The following is a 22,186-nucleotide window of genomic DNA, read 5'->3' on the forward strand; positions in this document are numbered from 1 at the left end:
TTTTCTTAAATGATTTCCCAGATAAATTGGATGAGACATGTCAGCCTGTTAAAATTGGAAAGTCATCAATAAGTAGCCTACTTTATGCAGATGACTTAGTATTACTCTCTGAAACAGAGGAAGGGTTACAAAATTGTTTTACTAAGCTACATTCCTATTGCACTGATTGGAATTTGGAAGTAACACTTCCAAAACCAAAGTAATCGTCTTTAACAAAAATGGCAGGTTGCTCAATCATAAATACAATTTTTATTATAATAATATAGAAATTGATATTGTGAGTAGTTATAAATATTTAGGTATGGAGTTTAAGCCAAATGGAAAGTTTAATTTGGCAAAAGAAAATTTATATAAAAAGGCAGTCAAAGCATTTTTCTTTATTAAAAAATCTCTTAGTGGGTCTACCAAAATTAATATAAAAACTTGGCTGAATGTCTTTGATCATGTTATTAGACCTATATTAACATATGGCTGTGAGATTTGGGGGATAGAAAAGTATACAGACAAAACAGTCATCGAAAAAATTAACATAAAATTGTGCAAACTATTCCTCCAAGTTAACCAGTCTGCAACAAATTTGGCTGTAAGAGGCGAGCTGGGTAGACATCCACTGTCAGTATTTATTAATAAAATGATGATAAAATACTGGCATAGATCATGCACTGTGAAAGAAAACACTCTAATTCATGAGGCAATGTCTTACAATATCGACAACAAAACAAAGTGGGCAACAACAATCAGTCAAATAACTGGTGTTGATAATATTAATGATTACTGGAAGGGGGATAGTAAAAGTGTGAAGGGAGTTTTAGAAAAAATGGAAGATGATTATTCAAAAAAGTGGAAGAGTGACATTAATTTAGAAAAATCTGATTCAGGAGAGCTCAACAAACTTCGCACCTACAGGAAGTTTAAAACAAACTTCAAAATGGAAAAGTATTTGATGGATGTGAATAATTCAAAATATAGAAAATATATTTGTAAATTAAGAATTAGTGACCATCAGCTTATGATTGAGAAAGGGAGGTATACTAGACCAAAAACAAAACTGGAACACAGAATCTGCACAAGATGTGACAATAACTCAGTTGAGGATGAGTACCATTACACAGCACAATAAAATGAGGCAGATACTTTTTACAGACTTACATAAGGATAATCCTAATTTTACTTCAATGGATCATCCCGATAAATTTATTTACATTATGACAAACTGCCACATTAAGCTTGGTGTGTTTATAATGCAAACAGGTGTGTATTAATACAACACCTGATTCTGTACTACCTTTTAATTGCCTTTTAATTAATCTGTTATTTTAATTTTTTGATTATCCTTTTTACTTTTTTTTATTTCACTTGACTATGTTCATCTTCTATAGAAAGAATAATGTCAATAAAGTTATCTTATCTTATTAATGAGATCACATGGTCACATGACCGTATATGTTCACCAGATATATTAGTCATATCTGTTATCCCATGTCTTCTCTATAGCACTGGCTGTCAGTATGGTATGTATACTGAATAGCAATGTACTTATATAGGGCATAACAGTTATGCATATGAATGAAGTCACGTGACTGTGTATGGTTATCAGACATGTTAGTCCTATCTTATGTTTTCATAATAGCACTAAGTGTTCGGAATTTGTGTTTTGAAATTGAAAAGTGATTCTAGGGAGAAAGTGATCCAGGGATTCAATGATGAATCCGGTTCGTTACACATACATATACTGTTGACAATTATTATTCCTCAGCTCCTGAGAGCGAGGTTATTTGTAGATATGCTGGCGATCGCCTCTGTGTTTCCGGAAGTACTATGGGGGATCGCATGATTGGAGTGGAAAACCTTTCGATCAGTATAATAATTTTAGAAAAGTGAAAACTAAAGTGACTGTGAAATAAAGGTGGTTTTAAATATTAAATATCATGACATTTGGATGAAATAAATGAAAGGGCAGTACATGTAGCCGGAACGCAAGGTCAGAATCCGGGGTCAAAATACATCCATCAAGGCGGTTGCAAAGTGTCAACAACTATGGATGAGAAAAATGACTTCGTTTGCAGTTTGCGTGAATGGCCGGGGACAAAAATCATGCAAATTCTGTGCTTCAGTAACAGTATTTGCTTCTTCTTTTTTTGTGCAATGGAAATTAATACAAGAAATGCTGCCAATAAACACGTCCTTCTAGTACACAAAACCCCTGGAACAGTCGTTGTGAAATAATAGACATGCTTCGCCAGGGTATCAAGTTTATTTTGATTATTTGAAGATGGAAACTGCTGCTTTATGGAAGAGCAAAGTTCAATGTCATTGCCACAGTAATGACGTTTTAGAGGGGTGACTCGCTAGAGAGAATTCGCCGTGACTCCAGACTTCTCATTTGGGTTCTGTTACCAAACTGTACGTTTTGACGACTGGTATGCACTTCTGGGACTTGTAATAATTTTCTGGAAACTGCATAGCAAATCACATATTTTCCTTATTAATTGTTCATAGTTTTTATTTTCAGTTTTATTGTTCATAATTATTTACAGTAATAACATATTTTTCCGATTGTGTGCATGACAGCTTTGCCCACACACAATAAGACAGGATGATATATACGGATATGTGTGAGTATGTTTCATGAATTAATAGGTCACTCCTTTGCTTCAATTCCAACTACATCTCTGGAATATCACTTGCTGTTTATCATCCATATTTTGATATCTCACAATGTGTCGATTGCGTATCTGGAAATTCTATTTGACCAGCCTTGCTTCTACCAGTCATTTAAGTCAACTCCTATATTTTCCTTCACAGTGAAGGTTAATGCAGATATATTGTAAATTACACAGAGGCAACATTACAATACTTTTCACATTCCCCTGTATTACATAACAATCTTTGAGCTGAGGCAGTTATGGTTCTAGAACCATCACCAGTTCTCTTGTCTATACACTGGTTTAGTGTAATAATGCACTGGGAAATGCAAGATACATTGCCTAAATATATGTGATGACACAAACAACTACAACGCAACTACAATCAGATATGTTTTTAGAATTTAATCGTTATACTACTTAATGATGAAAACAAATACATTCAATACAATTCAAGTGCAATATTTTCTTTCCCTGAGTAAACTTTAATCGGCTTCTTCGTCAATACACTGTCACAGCGTGCTGCTCAATGTCATCTCGGTTACGTTCTTAGGCTAGCACATGGCCTGTACAAACACAGTTGATGTTGTGAACCACCATCCGACATCGTCATATGGTACGGTTACATTTCAGTACGTCGCTTGCACATACATGATGCCGTAAATTTGCTTCACCGTTGACTACACTGGTTATTACGTCATTGTACATGGTCTGCACATACAGCTTTTCGCAGATTGCACTTCGATTTCATAAGATGTCTTGTACCGAGGACAATCTATGTTCATGTAAAGTGTCTCTTCTTCCATTGCCTCGCAACAGTTACAGCTATGCTCTATTCTGTAAGGGTATATAGCAGAAACTCTCGTATACGATGAACACTGACCGTAGCAGGCAAAGACGGCTATTGACGCTGGCTTGCAGCCGCTACGTTGCAGTACATACATAGCCATTCTCCTCGTGCACGATTCGGATATACACAGTACAGGAACGCTAAAGCAAATCACGCAGAGTAGAAAAAATAACACGTTTCCCATGATGATTTTCTGTTGGCAGTATTTCAACTTCAGAGAGTTGATGTTTTATAGACTTGAAAACAGAGACAACAGGTGTGTTTGCGAGTGAGTTCAGTCTTATCAGGTCAACACCTCTCTCTCTCATCTCGCATCCGTTCACTTAAAATAGTAGTGTAGGCTCTTGTGTCAAATTTACATTAAAAAAGTCAAATAAAAAATAATTACAAAAATGCATTTATATATTTTTGCTTGTAATAATTTATCTTAGGACCTGCACAGGATTCGGCCATAGCATTGTCTTATACGATCGTCATTGCATCATGCTTTCCACAACTTTCCCAAGTTTCTACACAATCGTCTTCACCATTGCCAGAACTTTCCGAAAATTATAAAAAGTTAATTTCACATGTGAACATTATAGAGTACAATTACTTTATGACCTATGTTTTTGTGCATCTAAACATTAATGTTTAGTTGGGATAGCATAATTATGAACGCGTTACGTATGTTTGGGTAAGTGTAATCGACAGCTATCTGCGTGTCACGACGTATTTTATGTATTCCCAAGGCATGCGGTCTGAGCCTTTGATTGCGTATATTTTTAGTCAAACTATTTTTTGACAGTCGTCTTACCCACGGAATAGTCGTTTCTAGCTACATAAGCACCGTGGGCGATGTTTGAGTGTGGAAGGTTCAAAACGCGAGTGTCGTGGTATAATAATATTGGTTAATATTAGATAAATTACATTTGTCTACTTGTAGCGTGTCCAACAAATCATGTATGAACAATAATTTTAATAAAATGATTTTACTTAAAAAATACAATATTTTCCTCCATACTATAAAAACGAAAGAATTTCACAAAGGTTTATCAGAGTGTTGTCTGATATAGTGTGGATAAATATACGCATGCCGCGCTTTTGTGGTCTCCGTAATAAGGCGTATTAAAAGCGTCGGCTATGAAATTGACACATCTGTTATATTTCAATAAATGGAAATTGAAAGTTAACAAATATGAATAGTGGTGTTGACGACTATTGGTAATCATTCTAATAATGACGGCTGTGCGTCACAGCCACTTTTACATGATACAAATTGCCCCTTTTATTAATCAGACAAAATACAGATGTATCAGCGTTTGAAAGATCATATGTACATGTAGAACTGCAGACTGGTTTATCGAAACGGGCCATTCTTGCAAATCGGTTTTTGTGCTCGTAGTGCTCTTCGAAGATTTCTCTTGCCAAGCATGTGGGATTGACAACCGACATCTATTGTACATACTTTGCATCCCATGTTGCAGCAACGTTGTAAGCAAGGCTCGGTATTGGTATTGTATATTGGTAGTTCATAGCTCATTTACATAATGTGATTAAGCTGAATATGCTTAACATATATTAAGAAAAAAATACATGTGGAATACACTGACAGCAACAGGTTAAATCTGATTACAAGTTCGGAATTCTAAAAATCAGTCACTCCTTAGTCAGTCATAGAATATTCACGGCTGTGATGAAAAATTTTAAAATAACTTAACGAGCAACAGTTTAGACTTAATATATTTAACTATATCATCACAATTGTGTAGTGTTCAACACCATGGAATAATCTGTGTGTAGACAAATAATGCATGTATATTGCTGAACAAATATATGTCCATGAGATCAAATGTATTTATATTTATTTTCCCAATTTTCCTATTTCTTGAGCTAAAGTACAATCATGGTTTAAAAATGATAAATACCAACCGCTAGTTTTCATGAAAAATTTGTTTCATACACTTCAGTGACAATCTATTCCTTTGTAGAATGAAATTGAACACTAAGTGGACAGCTATAGCTAATTTTAATTGTAATTCAGCGAATTTTCATATAAAAACAGATTTGAATTGTTTCAACATTAACAGCGCCCCCACACTCTTAACTCGCCAACGTCTTTATTTTACACCCCTGAGTCCGACTATTTTATCCTAACTACCACCATTCAATTCACCATTTTCTGACGGTGCAGCATTTTCGTGCTACTGTTAGATTTGATATGTTTTGTATATTATCTTTGGTTTGTTAGCATTGTGTCTTTTCATTTTATTTTTCATTACCAGATTTTGTATTTGATGAAGCTGTGACTTCGGAACAAAACGTCCAACGACAGCAACAACAACACAAATAGTAAAACAACTAGACACAGTGTCTTGATTTTTTAGTTTATCTGTTTATCGCTCTATAGGACACTGGGCAGACCTGTTTACTTTTATTTCACTACTCTACAAATAGTGGTAGACCGAGTTGCCAAAAACAAATGGACTACACTGGTGTTATTCGGCTATATATTTTACGTTTGTGTGAAAGACATATATCATTTTTCTATTCCATGGCGGATTGCAATTTAAATTTGTTGACTTGGGTCAACCCCCACAATATTTTGTGATTCTGAGCTAGAAATAACAATGATAAGGTACGAGTATTTGTAGAATGATACAACTTCTAGTTGCTCACCACAATACACACAAGATTGAACACAAAAATTGTGATTCTGGTCAAATGTTTATTTTCATTAATTTTATACACCAAGTCAACGATCATACAGCAACACGTGCATTGATACATTATGTAGCGTGTCCAAATTTCACACACTGTGTATTTTACAGTTGTTGTGTGCTTCTCTGTGGAGAATATCGAAAAAAAACACGTTATATGAAAAGAAAACAAAGCCATGATAGTGGTAATAATTGGTTGACATGCTTATTTTGGTTGTGTTGGTACGGATTAAAAAAAAAAGTTGTGTGTGTCAATATTCTCACGTTCAGTACAATTGGGTACAATGGGTACAATTGGGTACAATTGTAAACCTCTAATGCCCCTTACTTCGTGCAAAACAGCTCAAAATGTATTTAGTGTCCGTGCTTTTGAGTATTCAAGCCTAGCCATTTTAGTTGGCAAAATTAAATATTACGTTTTACTAGGTATTGTCGATGCTCCAGTGAAAATACTCATTGCAAAAAATTGTTGTTATGAAAATAACAATACTGAAGCTATGAAATACATCATTTGAATACAGAATATTCATATTGATATTGGCACAGATCGTTACTGCGTATGCATTTACAGTGCAAATTGTCATAACCTATCCAATTCAGGTTTACATAACAGCAGAAAATTTCCTTATTGCTCAATGCCAATTTTACCAGTTCAATACTCAACGGGCTTCTCATCCGAGTTATGCCTCAGTTTGAAAATAAAGCTCCCCGAGATGCCAATAAAATCGGTCACCAAAGGGGTCCGGCTCCCCTATCTCCAGCTATATAACGAATCAAGTCAAGTGGAAAAAAGTAGGCCGTCAAAAGATAACCTGAAAAAGTACCATTTAGACGATCAATGCTTCCCACCCGCCTAGCCTAGGACCAAGCCAGCAAGGTGCAAACTATTTTGTTTTTACCAGTGCCACTGAGGTTTCTGATTTGAAGGCCACACTCGGAGTGTGCAATACTCTTATCTTATGACTGGATGGACCCAATTTGTTTGGACCACGGCTCATGAGGAAGCTTAACAAACTCACGACCACAGCAAAACACCGAGCCACTGAAAGTAGACGAAGAGAATTAGTGTATATAATCCTTTTCAATCAACAATCAATTCTAATTGAGATAATTTACATACATCATACATACATCGAATGCGAACGTATTATTAGGTTGAATTTTCTCGTAGCCAATCAAATCGAATGTCATTAACATAGTATCAAGAACAAACAATTATGTATATACATGCTCAAACTTGAATATGTTATTTTCATTTAACACATTGGACTGTGTGCATCACACATTGGAATGACATGTGTATATGAGAGGAAGAGATACGATCACATTGTTATTAGTCAACGTTGATACAAGCACACGCATTATCGACTTCCGATTCGAAAGCAGTATTCTACTAAGCTGCAAGACATAGGCATGCGGTTACGGGTGTAATTTACACACGCTTCAGAAAACCATCAACTTAACATCACTGTCACAGATATATCAACTTGCTTACCCTACCGAAAGATGTTGTTACCGAACACGACTTATAACTACAGTTCTGAGTTCAATGTTACCGAATCAACACCTAAAATAATCTACAAGGTAAATTATGATGTTTCTCTGCGTATTACGTTCGCTATTATTGCAGTGCTCGGTATCATCGGAAACAGTGTTGTCCTCTTTGTGGTTTATCGAGTGAAACAAATGCGCACCATCACAAACTACTTCGTGGCTCACCAAGCTTTTATAGATGGGATTTCGTCCATATTGATCGTATACCACTACCTACTACCCATCGTACCCATTCCCAGCGGAATAGCGGGTCACACCGTGTGTAGATTATGGGCAGCACGCTATCCGTTGTGGTCTTGTCTTCTGGCATCCACCTACAACTTACTGGCACTAACAGTGGAGCGATATATGGCTATCGTGTATCCGTTCCGTTACATCGCTTTCTATACGTCCGGCAAGAGAGCCTGTTTAATATTCGCTTTTATTTGGGTGATGTGTCTGCTGTTTAAATCCATCAACATCCCGAGAATAGAATCTGACGACGGGGAATGCATCAGAGTAATCGTTTACACCGCAATGGAAAATAAAATCATCGCTATTCTGTCTTTCCTTATTGAATACTTCATTCCACTATTTCTCATGTCGTTTGCTTATATGCACATCATCGTGGTTCTCAATTCCAAAATCATCCGCATTGCGCCGGGAATGCCCAATCCCCCTAAAGATGACCATGACTCCATGAATGTGGCGAGACGCAATGTAGTGAAGACGTTACTTCTCGTCGCCATGGCGTTTGCCGTTCTCTGGGCACCCAACCAGATATACTATTTCATTTCAAGTATCAACACGAACATCGTACCAAATAAAGTTTTCCACAATGTAACAGTCATTGTTGCATTTTGTAACTGTTGTGTAAATCCTGTTATTTACGCACTGAAATATAGACAATTTCGCTCGGGCATGAAAACTGCCTTTGGATATCGCGATAGCAGCAATGGGATGGCATTAACACATACTACTTGAGCCGAAGACGAACTCCGGGGGAGGTGTAGACCGACCTTATTGTTATTCAGGTTTTCAATTTAATATTGCAGAATGATGAGAATTTCCGAAGAAACTGTAATGTGCAGTAGCATAACTGTCTCGTGGCACGTAACGATATGTGTACACTCATATATTGAAATGTTTTGCTTTCGTGTTGGTTCTATCGCCACAGGTGATATAACAACAATGTACCTTATAGGAAGTACAATGTCCGAATTTTCACAAAAATAATTATTAATTATTATGCCAGATGGCAAAACGATTTTGATTTTTCACATGAATTTCACAAACAATGTCTTTAATTATCACATGCCGTGCATCAATATAATTTGTATCTGAATCTTTTTTTTGAATATTAGGTATACTCAAATGGTAAACATAATTGACTTTCTCAAACGCCTTGTTTTGGAGTTCACATGTGCCATAAAATAGTTAAACACCATCTTCTAAAATATTATTATTCCTAAAATAAATACATTATATAAATACATTGTTATATGTGTAGTTGATTAGAAGATTTATTGTATACTGTTAATATTTTCACATTATGTAGAAAATATATACATTATATTCTATATATTAAAAGCGAGTGTACATATCTCATTCTGAATTATATTGTATTTTGTTTGTATTTAGATGTTTAGCTTTATCTTTTGTCAATTTTTTGTTAGCTTCGATTCAATATTTAAATAGATGATTGAATGAATGTACAAATACCATAGATGATATTTGTGAAACGTTTTTTGATCGCATCTTAAATATTTGATGTTAGTTTGCGAATAGGTCTGAATGCACTGCTTTGCATGTGAGAATATAATATAGTATTGTTTCAGTATACTCTTACGGCCTTTGTATTATATTTCCATTGTTTAGAAATATAGTGTTTCAGTATATTTGATAAGTAATCTTACTGTCCTAGTTCTAAATTTCTATTGTCTGTGAATATACTAAATTAGTATACCTCACTATTAACCAATCAGATTCGCAAAAGTTTTTACATTCATGTACCAGCCTTTGTGTCCGCGTAGACTGTGTAGTCGGGCACGGCGTTTAGAACGAGTTGCATCTTATTGTTTTATCAATGTAATTGCGTATTGTACATTTGTGTGTGATTGAATTAAACTACTGATGTCACTGATGGTTTTTGTATATTTTGATTTCAAGGATAACCAATGGAATTAAATCTTATGCTCTGAAGTCGAGTTAGTTCTCGGCATCCCGCGGATTTTTACGGGAAAAGCAAACGTGATCAACATGTCCCTGCTGATTAAACGCACGCTAAGTACTGTGCCAATATATTGTCAACCGTTATAGTATTTACGGCTGAACATCACTAAGCACAAGAACCTCAATAAATTGACTACATTATATTATTAGTTACGTACAAAGATACGATGCTAATACAATGCTTTCAACATTTTCGTGTATCAAATATAATTACCCCGTTCATCATAGCGGAAATCACAAACACTGCGTGAACGTTCCCCTCTTATAGCGCAATAGACCGAGTAATGACGTATAACATTATAGGACCGTTTTGGGGGAAAACAATAATGTCAGCATAATTACAGAAGCGCACGCTGTTTCCCTACTTGAAGACGATGATGGGAACACAGTTGGAATTATCAATTCAACAGTGACTGTAGCCGACGCATGATTGTGTGCACGTAAATTCAATCGATATCTAGACAGTGGCGGATTCAGCAAAATGTATTGGGGGAGGGGAAGCTTCGCTTAAGATATACGGAGCGTAAATCGCAGAGAAGCTATGCGTAATCCATATGATATGAATTGTCATGCGTTTGGAATCCGCCATTGTATCTAGACATTAACTAGGGAGCTAAATATTACATGGTCACGGATACAATATGCGAAGATAATTGAAGAGACGTAGCCCCTAAATATGTACACTTTTGAGCTGTTTTACAACAAAATAAATGACAATTTTAGCTGACGTATTTTGCTTATGGCTTATAGTTTTTGAAACGTGTCATGTTTCTTGTAAATTATTTTGGCGATTTCACAATTAAAGTCGATACCAAACTTAAAAGTAAAAATAAAAATTGAAATGCAATTTTTACATTTGTAATTTCACTTACAAATACGAAAAAGCTGTGGGCGCATCACAGAGGTTCAAAGAGTCTTACATTTACTTGGCCCATACTTGCTGAAAGGCAAAATTTAGATTAGTGAGGTTAGAAGTTCTGCTTGTGGTAAATGTGTTTCAACGATTGATATCTGGTAATGAGGTATGTGCATAATTACAAAAGGCGCAAAATGTTTACATACACCTAATCCCGCAACCTGGTAGGCAATTAAAGAGGGACTTTGCAACACCCCCAGACACTTTCCTAGACACAGTAACCATTGTAGACGCAATAAAGTTACATACCCGCTTACGTGACAGATAATCAAAATTAATGGACAAGAGTTTCATTTGGGTTTAACTATAAGCGTTCATTTATGAACAATGTTTTATTCATTTGGTATCGGTGACTTTATTATTCCATGCATTCACATGCTTGTTCATTTAATAAATTATATTTTGAACGAAAATAATAAACCTATTGAAAAACATCATATAATGGAATTACCTGGATTACCTTCCCGAGAACAGTTTTGAATACAGTTTTGAATACAGTTCTGATTTTAAACTCATCGTTGACTATACAATTATTGCTATTATGTCAAAGCGTGTACACGAACACAAGAAATTATTTGCCTCTTGCCTATTAATCAATAATTAACTATTAATCAACGGAAACCAAATGCCACGGTCCATCGTAGCTATACATCAAAGGATCACCGCGTCCGGTATTTTGATATCCGTCAATCAAGCATTCAGGAAAGTTTCTGGGGATGTTACAAAGTCCCTTGGTAATTGCCTAATAGATGCGAGAAGTTAGGTGTATGTCAATATCTCGCGCTCGCTGTAATGAAGTCACATGACCAGATAATTAATGATGTAACACAATTATCATTAATATTACACATTTACTTGCTATATGTTAAACAGAATTTACATTACATTACATGTCGCCGAGACTCGACGTCATCAGTGTTCAGTTCATTGGGGGCAGTAAAGCAGACCGTATGTTCGTTTTTCATGCTAAAAGATTTTTTCACTTGATTTTTGTTGAGACAAGATTCCCTTGCCCTTATTTCAACGTAAAATGCAAAGAAATGTCAAAGATGTAACAGTAAAGAGTGGTTTTATTAAATCCATTTGCTCTTTCAAATTTGTTCTATAGCTAAACGCAATTTCTGTACAAATAGCATTGATTCTGTCATTTTAAATTTTCTCTGGAAAGCCAATAAACACTACATTATTAAATTACTGATTTAGAAAGAGTAATTGTCATTGGCTGTAAGGATTATGGAGCCAATGATGCATGGGTATTGATTACAAAAAGTTGTTATCTAGATGTAATTACGAACTAACAAAAATGAATATTAATTTGTCCCACTTTTCTTGTAATAATTATAATTCGCCATGTAATGTTAAGAAGATGATTACAGAAAAAATATGGAATTATAAGGAAATATTAATCTGTATGCTAGAAATATTGCCTCAATGGTGGGGTTATTTATATAAGTGATTCCCAAGCAAACAATGATTCTTTTTGACATATAAAAGGTTTTTTTTTGTGAAATGTGGCAGCATCGCACATTTTGTGACCCAGTTGGATACTGTATTATAAAAGCAATTCCAAAGCAGTGGAAACAAATGTACCTTTTCCCTGGCGATGGTTAAAAGTAAAACTGACTTTGACTGTGGAGAGAGCAAAACTACTTTTTTTTTTACCATCATTTGATTTAAAAAATGTTGTTCCTACTTTTAAACTTTTAAACTTTGAAGCATTGAATTATGCAAACACTATTGAAAACGAAGATTGGAAACAAATATTGCCGTATAGAGTTTCAATTGAACAACAAATTAGGGTTTTTCAGTTAAAAATTCTTCAGTGTATTCTGACAACTAACACATATTTATTTGAGAAAAAATAATAAATGTGTGTATTGTCATCAAAAGGAAACTTTGGAACACGTTATGTGGGAGTGCAGGGTAACAAAGCATTTTTGGTCAGATTTTCAAAATCAAGTATGGGGAACAACTCTATTTCTTGACATGTCCAACAATAATTTTGGGGCTTTTAAATAAAAAAGATGTTTGAACCATTTGATTCTATGTATTCAAGCCGTTACTTTCTCTTATATAAGAATATATATATATAAGTAATATATAAGTAACTGATAAACAAAATCTACAAAGTCACTGACACCTGGTTCATCTGCATTATTACCCATTAGCCTGGTAATGTAGGGCAATGTCAGTGACTCTTCACACTATCTCCAAGCATTCTCATACAAATACAGTAATAGACCGTTTTCCGTTCACTGCGAGAATCACGCGTTATGCGTGAAATCGAACGTAAAAACAGGACAAACAAAGGTCATAGCGTCGTAGTCGCGTCAAACATCGCGTGGGATTCGACAAACGCGAAAGTATTTCGGGGACATTTCCATGCTTAATAATGTGCTGTCCACATTTGATGATAGGCAATTTCGATTAAGTAAGGGTATTCGGAAGCAATATTCCTCTGTCGAAGATCGGCCGGTCAATGTAAGCTACGAAATAAAGAAATTCTAGTTCAAAATCAAATCGTTCGATTTTTGCGGCTGACGTTCGACGCGCGTCTTTCATGCATCTCGCGAGATCTCGCAATTGTACGGAAAATCACCTATTCAACTAGTTCAGCACAAATGTTGATGACACATGTTTCCATAATGCAGCAATTAGTTAAATATTTATTGAAATTAAAAACAAATACTGTAACACACATAATAACTGTATTTTGTGACAACTACGAGAACAATTGTGTTGTACTCTCCCTCTCTGTATGGTAAATATAGCACCTCTCAGTATTCTTCAAACCAGCATTGTCGCTAAACCAGAAGACCAATCTCCACCAAATTTGTAAACTGTAATTTTCTTCTTATATGTACGTCATATGCTATATTGCAGAATAATAGGATGAATGGGTCCAACGAAGGAAATTCTAAAACATTTAATGCAATTTTTGGGATAAAATTAATTATAGCGCAAACAGTCAAGTATCGTGATATACGTATTATTAGTGATAATGATAGTGCATGTGCTAATGATCCTACAAGAAAAGACACGTAGCTGAGACCCCACAATTCAGTACCTGTAGGGATTAATAACAAATACAAATCTTAGTTTAAAAATATGCCATGTAATGAGGAACAATACAGAAAATTAATCATGAGAATCAGCACAAAACCATGTGAAGAAAAAACAATATTATGCAAAAAAAACAAACAATTTTCTCCCAATGGCTACCAAGTTTATAATGATCTACTCCGTGTAAGAAACTTATATGGGTATCCTGTTGTTATATAGCGAGTTTAATCCAAAGTGTTACTGCCCGCCTGTCTGCCAGAGACGGGCAATTTCCGAGTCAGACCGTTAGAAAGTATATGTGCGGTAACAGTTTTATTCATATTCAAATACTACAAATGCAATTTTACTACATAAGGCTCCATAAAAAGATTATTTTCTGGTTCAAAATTTCTTAAAAACTACCCAGTGATGCGATATATTTTCTTTTTTGTCTTTGTTTAAAATAGATAAAAACAGAAAAAACGTCTGTTTGTTTGTTTGTTTTTTTTTGGGGGGGGGGTAATATTATTGAATGAGTAATAATGAGTTTTTTTGTTGAAGTTATACCCGGTATAAAACAGTTGATCAAGTTGTTTTCGACCCAGGTTTGAAGATTATTAGTCTGTTACAAAATACATGCCCGCACTACGAGGGGATGCCATTAAAATAAATTTCACCCAATAGAAAAATATAACAATGAAGACTAAAAGGATTTTAAGTAATTAAGTATGTGTACATTTGTTGAATGGCGTCGTTAATTATGCAAAATTATGTAAATTCACACTGTAAATACATTTAAATTAATACGGTAAATACATTAGACAATAACATTTTCCCATTCTGGGGAGATTTTTCCCGAGACCAATCGCGGCCGTTGCATAATGATCGAGAATAATCTTTTTTTGAGTGTTCTGATTATTACCAGTGCAAACATGATTACACGCCCTCTTTATCCTATTTCACTTATAACAAATGAAGTTAACAATCATTGCCTTGCATGGACGCTTCTAGCAAGTCCATTGATTTTGACCATTTTTTGTATGTGTTTCATATGGGATTGGATATCAAAATTGTTCACGATAAAGAAGAATGAATGTAGATTCGGTGAAATTACAAAAAATAAATTTTGAATCAAAATCACACAAACACAGGTTTCATTCTCAATTTGCTTGACAAAATAAGTGACAAACAACATATCAAATGTGAAAACCGAAAAAATAACACGAAATGAACAAATCTAGTATAGGTTCAAAGACGATAAAGAAGATATAAAACTAAATATAAATTAATTCTTATTGAAGAAACTGCCTGTAAGAATCGCATAAATAATTGATTCAGACAAAAGAACTTTATCACTGCGCATGTCTCTAGCTACTTTAATGTTTAAAATGTGAGAACAAGCATAGCCATATCATCGATGTGTCTGGTCGCCATAGTTCGTGAACGTTACTAGTAGCTTCAATCTTGCGTATTCTCGGTCGGTAATTTTACAGGACGTTTCACATTATTTAACTCGGCTACATTAATATGCATATAGGTTATATCATTTTGGCATTAAATCGATTTTGCCGCAAGTCCCAAAATGTTTACAAGAGTTGATCTGAAATCACTCGATGGTTTTCAAATTTGCTCAGTGTTTCATTATGCATGGCGACCGTTTTCTCTCCATTATACAATGATGCAATAATTTGGTAATATGTATTGCTGCTAATTGGGAAAGTATCATCGTTTGAATTTTCGTCTTGATTATTATAGTAACATTGATTTAAACTTGTGTTTAACTTCAATTGAAAACAGTTATTGTGTAATTATTGTCGTCCTTTTATGTAAATGTATTCTCCCTAACTTTGCAGTTCAATGACATCCAGTATCATGTAAGTAACCAGTGTAAGATTACTTTGCGTCGTGGCTTCATTCTTGTAAGTTGTGCATGTGGACCGTATTAAATCACAATGCTTGAATCATACAACGGAAATTAATCGAACCTACTATGATGCTTAAACATGTTTTTCCTGTAGCCCAGGAACAGCTGTAGGGCTGAGCTGAAGTAATTACAGAGGATAATAATTGTTCTTGGTAATCGATTATGGTTATGTGAAAAAGGTCATGGTAATAAATATAAAAATAAATTGTACATAGAATTGATCATGGCTAACAAAAAAACTCAATGAAAAGTAATTCACTATTTGCCAGTGCGGTATGGCATGATGGCGAGTGCTTACAGTGGCGAGGCACATTTGCTATACTAGTATTTTCATATTCATTCGTTTGTGTATTTGCTTGAATGTATATGTCAGTAGCAAGACGTCTCCATATAATATAAGCTGCCGGCGAAGGAAATAATTTCTTACTAAATGTACTTTTTTATAATTTTATTCCGCTTTTGTTGTCTAAACTGGAAGATCGTCTGTAAATGCGTTACAATATGTTTTGTAAAATGAAAGACTGACAAAAATGAGAGCTAGATTACTTTCATATTTACCGCACTTGGCCTTGCGTGTCAATTTGAAATAATTGGTCGAGATGAATGAAAAAGGCAAGGTAAATGTGAGTATCATCTATAATTATCGACGAAATTGCAGATAACAAATTTCCCTTCCCACGGTGAGATAAATAGATTGTGGAGAAAATGGGAGAGAGTATTGAAACATGTTGCACCTCAAACGTAGATATCGATTGATCCTTATGTTTACAATAAGATTCGATACCAAGACTAGATAACCTTCTTAGTCACCTATATCATCAATTTTCCTAATAATTTTAAAAAGATAATACGAATGTGTGGCTTATTGGGCAATTTTTTTTTTCTGGAATAGTGATTCCTGGTTATTTGCATTTTCTTCAATGAGATTGATATTACTGTACATAATAAGCAGTTGATAAGATATCAGTTATCGATGTACATTTGATAGTCTATTTCAAGCTTAGTATTTCTGCATTTACGTTCTGCAGATCTACGATGTCTCTCCGCCACTTACTATTCTGATGTTTTGGGGGGTTTCCAAGAAGAGGGTTTAATAATTAATGTTCAGATAAGAGCAATTTCACTATTATATGACGTAGTATAGTGTGTATTTTAAGATTATCCTCCATGAGCACACTCACCAATGACACCGGATACCCCCTGGGCTATATGTGCATTTTGTAATACTAGTACTTCGTAATGAATAATTACCACATGTATCACTAATGGAACTAGCTACATGGCTGCATATGTTACTGTGTATCTGTAGCCGGGTTGCTTGGATGTGATTGAAGTCATACAGCAACTACTGTATTTAAAACAAGTAACCTGTAGAATGCTGTGTGGGTAATATCTTTATATTGATTTTTGTTGCATTTGCAGCAAATAGTTACCAAACAATGAGCAATCTATAGGATTGGATATACCTCTCAGCTGGCTTCACATGCATAGTTCAAGACTGCCTAACCGGTGCTTATACCAGGATTTAGTTGCAGCACTGTGGTCTGTGGTTACAGCTTCATTTTCCGAGTAATCACAAGAAATTGACATTACAATAGAAAATAAAAGACTGGCACTTCCATACAATTAATAGCAAGTGAAATTCCTGGAATTGAAACATAGATTTTGAAGTCACTGGTGTAGGCATTGAATAACTTCAAGTTGGCATAAAGACGAGGTAGTTTATTTAATCAGTGCTGAACTAGAGGTTGAAATTATAATTAAGTTTGTTGTCATATAATTTGTTTATTTAAATTTCTCCTGAATTCAAATAGAATACACTGGTGAAAGGATGTTTTTGAGGTGTGGTTACATTGTGTATGGAGTGGTAGGGTTAGGTGTCATATAATTTTTTCATTTTCAACTCTCATGAAATCACACAGAATTTCACTTAATTTATTTTCGATGAAAAGTTTTCAAGCATACGGTGTGAATCAAATTTTCACTGTGCTGTGTCAAGTCTCAGTAGAGTATGAGGGAAATGGCATTTTCACTGGAATTTATTTTAGCGGAAAAATGTTCACAGTGAAAGGAAGTATTCCACATTATTACATATATACTGCAGTTTATTTTGATTTGTCCATGAAATCAAAATCGGTACTTCCACACCCCATATGCAAATGAGGTCTGAGAGCGAATAAAGTAGTCCGTTCAAGAGTAGCGTTTTTCGAAACATAGCAGAAATAAACAATATTTAGAAGTACGATACTTTACGTTTGGGTACATGAATATATTTGCCGAGTGAAATGAAATTTGAACAACAGTAATGGTACTTATTTTGACTAAAACTAATTTGCATATCACCCATGCAATGATGTTTTTGGTATTTTCACGGTCAATATGCAAATGAACATGGTATTGGCGATTCGCTCCACTTGGGTTGCCGTTAAAATCACTTTAATTTTGTGTATCTGTGTGTGTGTGTGTGATTTCTAGTGTTTTCACGTATTAATTATTCTGTGATTTGTTTGGCTTGGCCGATTTCGCTCAAACTTGGCAGGTAGGTCACACCTTCACCCTAGTTATCAGGAAATGTATCACCCACAAATTTTGGATACAACACCTCAGACATAGCTCATTTTGCTCAGCTTGAGTGTGGGCACAAAGTTACTATTGGTAAAATCTGAAAACAAATTCTGACCACCGTTTCCATGGAAACAGCCAACAACTGAATTTTTTAATACCTTCACGCCAAATGTATCACACCCTACATTTCTATGATTAAAAAGCATGGACGTAGCTCATTCTAATCCGCTTGAGTGTGGGCAACAATTTACTGAGATTTTTTTTGGCTTGGCTAATTTTGTTTATAATTGACAGGCAGGTCGTACCGTCACTAATTGGCAAAACAATCCTGGTCCACAGCTACCATGGCAACAGCCAAAAACTGTTTTTTGAATACTTTCGACCCCAAATGTATTACCTCCCACTAGTCTTGTATTCATGCCTTTTATTTTGGCTACGTTGCACACCGGTAAGAGATCACCGACGCCGACATTGTTACACTGTATCAACGTAATCCCGACGCAACTTTGAACTTTGAATGAACTGTAAATGCTGCCTGCAATCTAGAAAATACTATCGGTTGAAAATAATAAATTTAAGGGATTGTTCAGTTACTCTGGCCTGGGGGGGGGGTCGGCAGATTCCATTTTGTCAGCTGTAAATCTCAGTTGACCCACCCCTATCAACAACAGAAAGTGGGCGACCCCCTAACATTATATTTTAAAACATGCTGACCCCCCCTAAAAACAAAGAAACATTAACAGTTTTGGCTCTGACATGATTACAAAATGTATGATGTGCATTGAAAATATCGTGGTTTGCCGTAATTTTTAGTGTTTTCATTTAATAGACCAGTCACCTTAGGAGGGGAGGGGAAGCATAAAGCCAAAAAACGACTACAGAAAAGGCTGCAGGAAGTAAGGAAATCTATGCTGCTAAAGATAGTAAATAAAAACAAAGCTGTGGAGTACTCACTTGATAAACGCCCTTATAAGATAGGAAAAGAGGATTTGAATCTAGGCGGTTTGAAAACTAATTTGGATTTAATATATCTTTCATATCTTTCATATCTTATAGACCAGGAAAACTTTACACCTGAAGCACAGTCTGTGCTTATGAAAACAAAGGACACTTTGATTTTTGTATAAATTTGTGTTGGATTTTGGTATTTTACAGAGCAAAATATGCATATTTAAAAGTTAAAAAAATAAAAAAAACTATTTATTTATATACATGAATCCATTTAACTTTTTTGATTTGCTGAACAAAAACTGTCACTGCTCTTTGTACTAATTGCTGTGTTTTTCCGTCTCCAGCTACAATTGGATAAATCCAGTAAATATCTTATACAATGGTGACTTCAGACTTTAAATAAAATAATCTGATATCACATGGACTTGGGATGTGTTCAAAACTTAACTGTATAATTGCATGGGGCTCTGCCGCATTGCATAATCTGTTAGTTATTTGTCAACTTCAACCCCAAAATATTTAGCCTATAACATTTTTTGCATCAACAAATTTATAGGCAATATGGGTAATAGTTATTATTAAGAACACATTTGTACGATTAACTTTTTAATCTATTGTTCTGAAATAAAATTTAAAAAAATAACTGCATAAGCGCGTGTGTGAATTGTGGAAAACAGGGTGACCCCCCCATTCGCAAAATCAAAAACAGGGTAACCCCCCTACTGATCCACCCCCAGGCCGAAGTAACTGACCAATCCCTAACAACAGCATACGTCCAAGCAATAAAATAAAATGACTTCTAAGGACTGAATGTTTTTTTGCGAACTTTGTATACGGTGCCCGGTTTTAGTTATAAACCGACGTTAGCTTCACGTTCATGTCCTACCATGGCAACAGCCGAAAACAAATTGCTAGTTTTTTTTAGTGGAGTGGATCGCCAACCGGCTTGTTTTCATTGGCAAAATCGTTCAGCAACATGTTTGGCATATTAGGTGTACATCACATGGACTACTACGATTGAGAGAACTTTATGTATGTTGAATGAGTTTTATAAACCCCGAAGGGCTCTTGGAAGATCCACCCGCAGTAAAATTAGCGATTGCCATGGAGGCGCAACCATCAACATCAAAATCCCAGGAGGTTTCTGCTGGCGACGTTACCCAGTTCCAAATAAAGATCACCAACGCCAAATAAGCAACATTTTAACCGGCAATCAAGATTAATTCAATCCACGGCTAACAAGCAACATCACAAGTGAAGTTGTAGCGTGAAGCTCAGCGACTACTGCTGACAACTTAAGTCATGCTTGCGTGCCTTCACCATTGTATTCAAACGAATCACGTGGTGTGCCGTTCTCGTTCAAACCCGGGATTCGATCAATAGGGGAGTTTCAGTAAAAAACACATTGCAAATCATGCAAATTCAACATTTTCAAACCAGTATACTAAAACAGAAATGCTCAGCGATGCAAAAGAAGGATAGATGTTACTTTTCATTATACACATCTCTGTTGATACAATCCCTCACATATTCTATTCCCAGCAGGGATTCCCAGTTATACCTGCGTAAATGGATTAGCCTCTTTTGATGTTGACATTCAGACTAAAATCACGTGACAGGCTGTTAAAATTGGCTGTTGCATACACTTTCGCCGGTCTGGAAAATGTGTTTAGTTAGCTCTCATTCAAGTAACAATGCAGATTTCCCAGTGGGAGTGAAACTATTCGACTCTGCCATTAAAAAATAGGGGTGTTTTGAGCAAAAAAAAACGAATAACCCTGGAGTGCACACAACACACTGAATTTCGGAACAAATCTTGCATTATTTACAGCAGCAGAATACCACAGAAATATCAGACGAAACATGGAAACACTATATATATGTATTTCGGCCTGAACCCTCTCTATTGCAATTCCAGGAATTACCCCCCATATGTGCAACCATTTTCCACCTTGGTACCGACCAAGCCTGAAAACAAAATCTTAATACCACGCTGAAGCGTTTGGTAATAAGCAAAAAAACGATATACGTGCCGTATATTAATGCGTCGAGTGTTTCTTTGTACTGGTAGAATCGGTAGAATTTTTTTTCACTGTGATATAAATCATTTGTTTAAGTCATTTTTACCTGCAAGTACCTGCATTGTTTTGCTTTAAATGATAGAAATATGTCACACATTATTCAATTTCTGATGATTTGTTTCATCTGTGATAGGTATCTTTGATGTTAAAAACCTTTCACTTAGGTAACCGGGATTCGGTCGTTCCCCACGCTGGACTCACAAAAAACACACACAAACTCCTTTCATGTTCCAAACGAATCTCCGCCAAGTCCCTGGTTTCACCCGAGACAGCATTAAATCACTCTTTATTTCTTGTCACTCCTTAACCAATTACAATCAGTATAAGAGACTCCAAGGCCTTGCCTTCAAACAAACAACCAATCACATGGAAGTTTTACACATCATAATCAATTGATTAATCGTCAAGCTATTTAGAAAACCACTATTATATTGTCAACACTAACTAATATTTATGGGGTAATAGTCTTGCAATAACATTCCACGAAGATACCACATGAGTTTAAAATTGAAAACAACATTGGTTTAGGATTACAGCTACCGTACTGTAATCTTTTAAAAACTGCAGACTCATAAGATGTCTTTGGCTGATTTCGACTAGCTCGCCATCTGGCCTTGTCATTAACCTTTATCAGTAGATGTCATGGCAACCACTGTCAAACTGACTGACCTCGTCATTTAACCCCTATCAGTAGATGCCAAGGCAACCACCGTTAGACTGAAATATAACACATCTAAAATGATTATAT

General features: G+C 35.4%; 1 protein-coding gene across 1 annotated transcript; it reads left to right on the forward strand.

Moving 5' to 3' along the window:
• The first annotated feature begins 7,700 nt into the window (after window positions 1–7,700).
• On the forward strand, window positions 7,701–8,711 carry LOC102805896 (galanin receptor 2a-like). Its single transcript, XM_006817256.1, has one exon. The coding sequence runs from the start codon at window positions 7,701–7,703 to the stop codon at window positions 8,709–8,711; it is 1,011 nt and encodes a 336-aa protein (XP_006817319.1).
• The last annotated feature ends 13,475 nt before the right edge of the window (window positions 8,712–22,186 follow it).

The sequence above is a fragment of the Saccoglossus kowalevskii genome, chromosome 17 (assembly GCF_978046115.1).
Source record: "Saccoglossus kowalevskii chromosome 17, keSacKowa6.1, whole genome shotgun sequence".
NCBI classification, from domain to species: domain Eukaryota; kingdom Metazoa; phylum Hemichordata; class Enteropneusta; family Harrimaniidae; genus Saccoglossus; species Saccoglossus kowalevskii.

Excerpts from the sequence above, each read along its gene's own strand:
- LOC102805896 (XM_006817256.1), top strand. The coding sequence starts at position 7,701 with ATGTTGTTACCGAACACGACTTATAACTACAGTTCTGAGTTCAATGTT.